The sequence below is a fragment of the Nesoenas mayeri genome (genome assembly GCF_963082525.1).
Source record: "Nesoenas mayeri genome assembly, chromosome: 18".
In the NCBI taxonomy this organism is placed as follows: domain Eukaryota; kingdom Metazoa; phylum Chordata; class Aves; order Columbiformes; family Columbidae; genus Nesoenas; species Nesoenas mayeri.
Window position 1 is genome coordinate 1,164,217 of NC_137566.1, and position 4,452 is coordinate 1,168,668.

A 4,452-nucleotide genomic window follows, 5' to 3' on the forward strand; every position below is an offset into this window, starting at 1 on the left:
TCGCTCTCTCCAAAGTTCATGGTTACATTTCTTGTCCATAACAGCCCTTTATGACCATGTTTCACTAAATGGTTGTGTTTGTATGATCATTTGTGCAGAAAGGGGAGTCACAGGACAGTACCCAATATGTCAAAACTGATGCCGAGTGAAATGCTGTAAAGACCTGATGAGTTCCCCCTGTGTCTGTGTCCCTCCTGGAAGGAGTCTGTCCTGAGAAGGGGATCCAGCTCCTGCCACTCTCTGCAGAGGCACATGAGCAGTGTCCATCACCTGGGGACACAAAGGGTGACGTTTGCCAGACCACCCGTCATCTGAACCACTTAGATGTGTGTTTGTGGAATGGGTATGGAGCCTTATAGTGCAAATACCTATTTAATTGTTATTGCCAGAGGGGCTGCCACAGATGCAGTGTACTATTTTACAGTTATTTAAATATAAGCATATACGACTGACATTCCTAGACATATTACACAAACACTGGAAGGACTATTCATGCCTGTAACATGATTATCCTCAGAAGTCTACCAGCTTTGCATCTCAGGAAATGGGATCCAGAGTCCAAGGGCAGGATGGTTTGGGCTCTGTGCTGGGATCTGGAAACTGAAACGTGCTCCCATCTCCCAGGCCCCTGCCCTCCTCAGTGAGGGTGTGAGACATTCTGCCAGCGAGGGCTGAACTCACAGCCATGACCAGTATCTTATGTCCAACTGCAGCCAATGGTGTCCTGCCAGCTCAGGATTGGAGCTTCCATGGCTGGAGGTGTTTAAAAGACATGGAGATGTGGCACTTTGGAACATGGTTTAGTGGTGGTCTTGGCAATGTTTGTTTTACAGTTGAACTCCATGTTCTTAAGGGTCTTTTCCAGCCTAAATGATTCTATGATTCTATGATTTGGGTTGAAACCATTGCAATTCCATCACCTCCAGCTTCCCTCAGAGGCAGCTGTTTTGTGGCACAACTGTCCTGGCTCTCCAGGCAGGTTGGTCTCTGGGTTGGTTCCTGCATTGGCAGTTTTCCCCTTCCTGGGGTAAGAGGCTGTTGAGCAGAGACAGTTGCAGAGATTTGGGTCACAGGGGTTTGCAGCAATCCTGTCAAACTCTGGGCACGCTGAGCTTTGGAGCCCAGGAAAAATGGAGATGCTCTGAAGGCTGTTTGTGAACAGTGGTGCTGTCACCGATAACAGTAACATGGAACTCCTCATTCTCACTGATGATCATGATGACCTAAATCTCTTTAATTTCCTAACAGTCATTCTTGCTTTTCCAAGCATCTACTACACCTCAGCAGTTTGATCTTGAAAGAAGTTCTTAGAACAATGCTTTTTCTCTCACTTCTGTTTTGTTTTAATAATTTAAAGAGTACACCTCTTGGACAGAATTACCCCCAAATTGTGCTTCTTTCATTATTTTTCTACCTTTTAATTATTTCTTATGTGGTGTGATTCCTGGAGGGATCTAAAGATGATACATCCCACAATTTAAAGGATCTGTCAGGTCTCTCTCACAGTATCTCTGTTGTAGTGAAGAACACACTCCAGAGCAGGGCTTCCCTGCTGCACTGTCAGAGGGACAGGGCATGATGGCCCCTTCTGCTGAGCATGAGTGAAGGGGGAGCACCCAGGGGTGCCCAGGGCTGTCCTGCAGAGCAGGGTCCCTGCACCCCAGGGCTGTGCCGGGGCAGGGACTCTGCTGCCTGCCAGGGTCAGTGCTCAGCCTGCCCGGGAGATCCCATGGCAGCAGCTGTGGGTGGAAGGAGCGATCCCCGGCAGGGCAAGCAGGGAGCTTGTGGGGTTGAAGGGGACTGTGTGGGTCAGACGGAGTCTTTGCTTTCAGTTTTCCACTCTTGCTCGTCCGGGTGTGCAGTGGGAGATGGGGATTTATTTCTCTCTTTGGAGCAGACACTGAGACCCCAGTTCTCATTAGGACGTGTCTGAGCTGCTCCTGAGCCCCTGCACACACAGAGCTGCCCCTGGGCAGTGCCAGGAGGTGTGAGCAGGACAGAGCTGAGCACACAGCGGGTGGGACGGGGTCCGTGACACTGACAGGGAGCAGACCCAGGGACAGACACACAGCTGCAGGCAGCACAGACATGGGCAGGGAGAGGGAGATGGACCTGAAATGCTGCGGGTGGGAGTTAGGAACGTCTCTCACATCCTTTCCAGTGCAGACACATTTCCCAGTGCAACCCCTGGTCTCCTCTCCTCCCCAGCAGACCCTCTGCCCCAAAGCCATGGGGTCCAGGTCACAAGTCTCCACCTCAGCAGCTGGACCTCCAGGTGAAGGGTTCCTGGAACGTGGTAAACAAAAAAGGTGCTAAAAGTACTTGCTCTCCAGTGTCATTATGTGAGTGGCAGCAGCACAGCCGGGTCAGGAGAAGGTTCCACAGCATGCTTGTCTGCCTTTCTGTCCTTGCTTTATTTCTCGGGAACACTACAGCGTTCTTTTCTGTTTCTCCACCTGTCCCTGGTGCTCTTGCTCTCTGAGGTTGGGGTGGGAGTGTGGGTCAGTTTTTGTTCTGACACCAATTTAGGGGGTTTTCACCCAGAGGTGTGTTCATAGAAATTAAATGTCCAAGCTGCATTTTAAAGTGTGATGACCTGTTTTTCTCACTTGGTAGAAATAAAGAATGAGCTGAAACCTCCATCCATCGGTGAAGCGCTATTCCATGAGAAACAGCCTGTTTATTCTCCTCTCACTTGTCACTGTCTTTTCCTCCTATGACAGGTCCTCATGCCCACAGGCAGGAAATGTCCAACAGCAGCTCCATCACCCAGTTCCTCCTCCTGCTGTTCACAGACACACGGGAGCTGCAGCTCTTGCACTTCTGGCTCTTCCTGGGCATCTACCTGGCTGCCCTCCTGGGCAACGGCCTCATCATCATCACCATAGCCTGGGACCAGCACCTGCACACCCCCATGTACTTCTTCCTGCTCAACCTCACTCTCCTCGATCTAGGATTCATCTCCATCACTGTCCCCAAGTCCATGGCCAACTCTCTGTGGGATTCCAGGGCCATATCATACTCGGGTTGTGCTGCACAGCTCTTTTCATTTGCATTCTTGATAGTAGCAGAATATTCTATGCTCACCATCATGTCCTATGACCGCTACGTTGCCATCTGCAAACCCCTGCACTACTGGACCCTCCTGGGCAGCAGAGCTTGTGTCCACATGGCAGCAGCTGCCTGGGCCACTGGGTTTCTCACTGCTCTGCTGCACACGGCCAATACATTTTCACTGCCCCTGTGCAAGGGCAATGCCCTGGGCCAGTTCTTCTGTGAAATCCCCCAGATCCTCAAACTCTCCTGCTCACACTCCTACCTCAGGGAACTTGGGTTGCTTGTGGTCAGTGCCTGTTTAGCTTTTCTGTGTTTTGTATTCATTGTGGTGTCCTATGTGCAGATCTTGAGGGCCGTGCTGAGGATCCCCTCTGAGCAGGGACGGCACAAAGCCTTTTCCACCTGCCTCCCCCACCTGGCCATGGTCTCCCTGTTTGTCAGCACTGGCATGTTTGCCCACCTGAAGCCCCCCTCCATCTCCTCCCCATCCCTGGACCTGGTGGTGTCAGTTCTGTACTCAGTGGTGCTTCCAGCAGTGAACCCCCTCATCTACAGCATGAGGAACCAGGAGCTCAAAGATGCCATAAGGAAACTGATGACTGTTTGCTTTCCAAAAGCAGTCATGATCTGACCTCTTTCTTCTGCATGTTTATCTGTAATATAACTCATAAACAGCTCAGCCTGAGTTTTGCAGGTTTTTTTTTGTTTTCTTTGGTTTTAGCTTTTCTTGGTTTTATTAATGCTCTCCACAAGCAAAATCATTTATCATCTTATGTCTATGTCCATATCTACCTGTCTTATGTGACCCATAATCTTTGTGTAAATGCAGAGCTGTACTCTCTGTGTGTTTAAATGAAATGAAGGACCCTGCACTGCCTTGTTTGCCCAGAATCCTCTCTCTGGGATCTCTGGGGCTGCAGGAGCCATGTCTGTGTGCTGAGGGGGAGTAAGCAGGAGTCACCCTGAGCTGGGTCTTCCTCCCACCTTGACCAGCATGAGCCTGTGGACTCACCCCATGGCCCTGGGCACCACAGTCCACTTGCTCTGCAGAGCAGCACCGCCAGCTCACAGCTGTATGGAGCGTGGGAAGGGGGGCAGGAACAGCTGACCAGGTCAGCATAGCTCAGCTCTCTTGGGAAAGGGCTCTGTGGGGAGATGGAATGTTCCAGGAGAAGAGTGGGGCACTGTATGTGTGCAGAAAAAACATGGAAAGAGAAACCCTTTGCTGCAGGTGGCAGCTTGGGGCAGGTGGCTTTGGCACTGTGGCCGGAGGACCTTCCTGAGGATCCCCTAGGCCAAATGCCTCATGCTGTCCTGGGGAGCCAGTCTGGACCTGGGTCTGCAAGATGCCTGTGCTGGAGACCCACACAGCTTGCTGGCTGGATGGACATTCTC

At 51.2% G+C, this 4,452-nt stretch overlaps 1 protein-coding gene across 1 annotated transcript; it reads left to right on the plus strand.

Annotated features, from left to right (window-relative positions):
- Positions 1-2,746: 2,746 nt before the first annotated feature.
- Positions 2,747-3,688, plus strand: LOC308047305 (olfactory receptor 14J1-like; the record flags this gene model as incomplete). The annotated part of the gene is made up of 1 exon (XM_080355722.1): positions 2,747-3,688. The coding sequence occupies one exon, from the start codon at positions 2,747-2,749 to the stop codon at positions 3,686-3,688; it is 942 nt and encodes a 313-aa protein (XP_080211848.1).
- Positions 3,689-4,452: the final 764 nt, after the last annotated feature.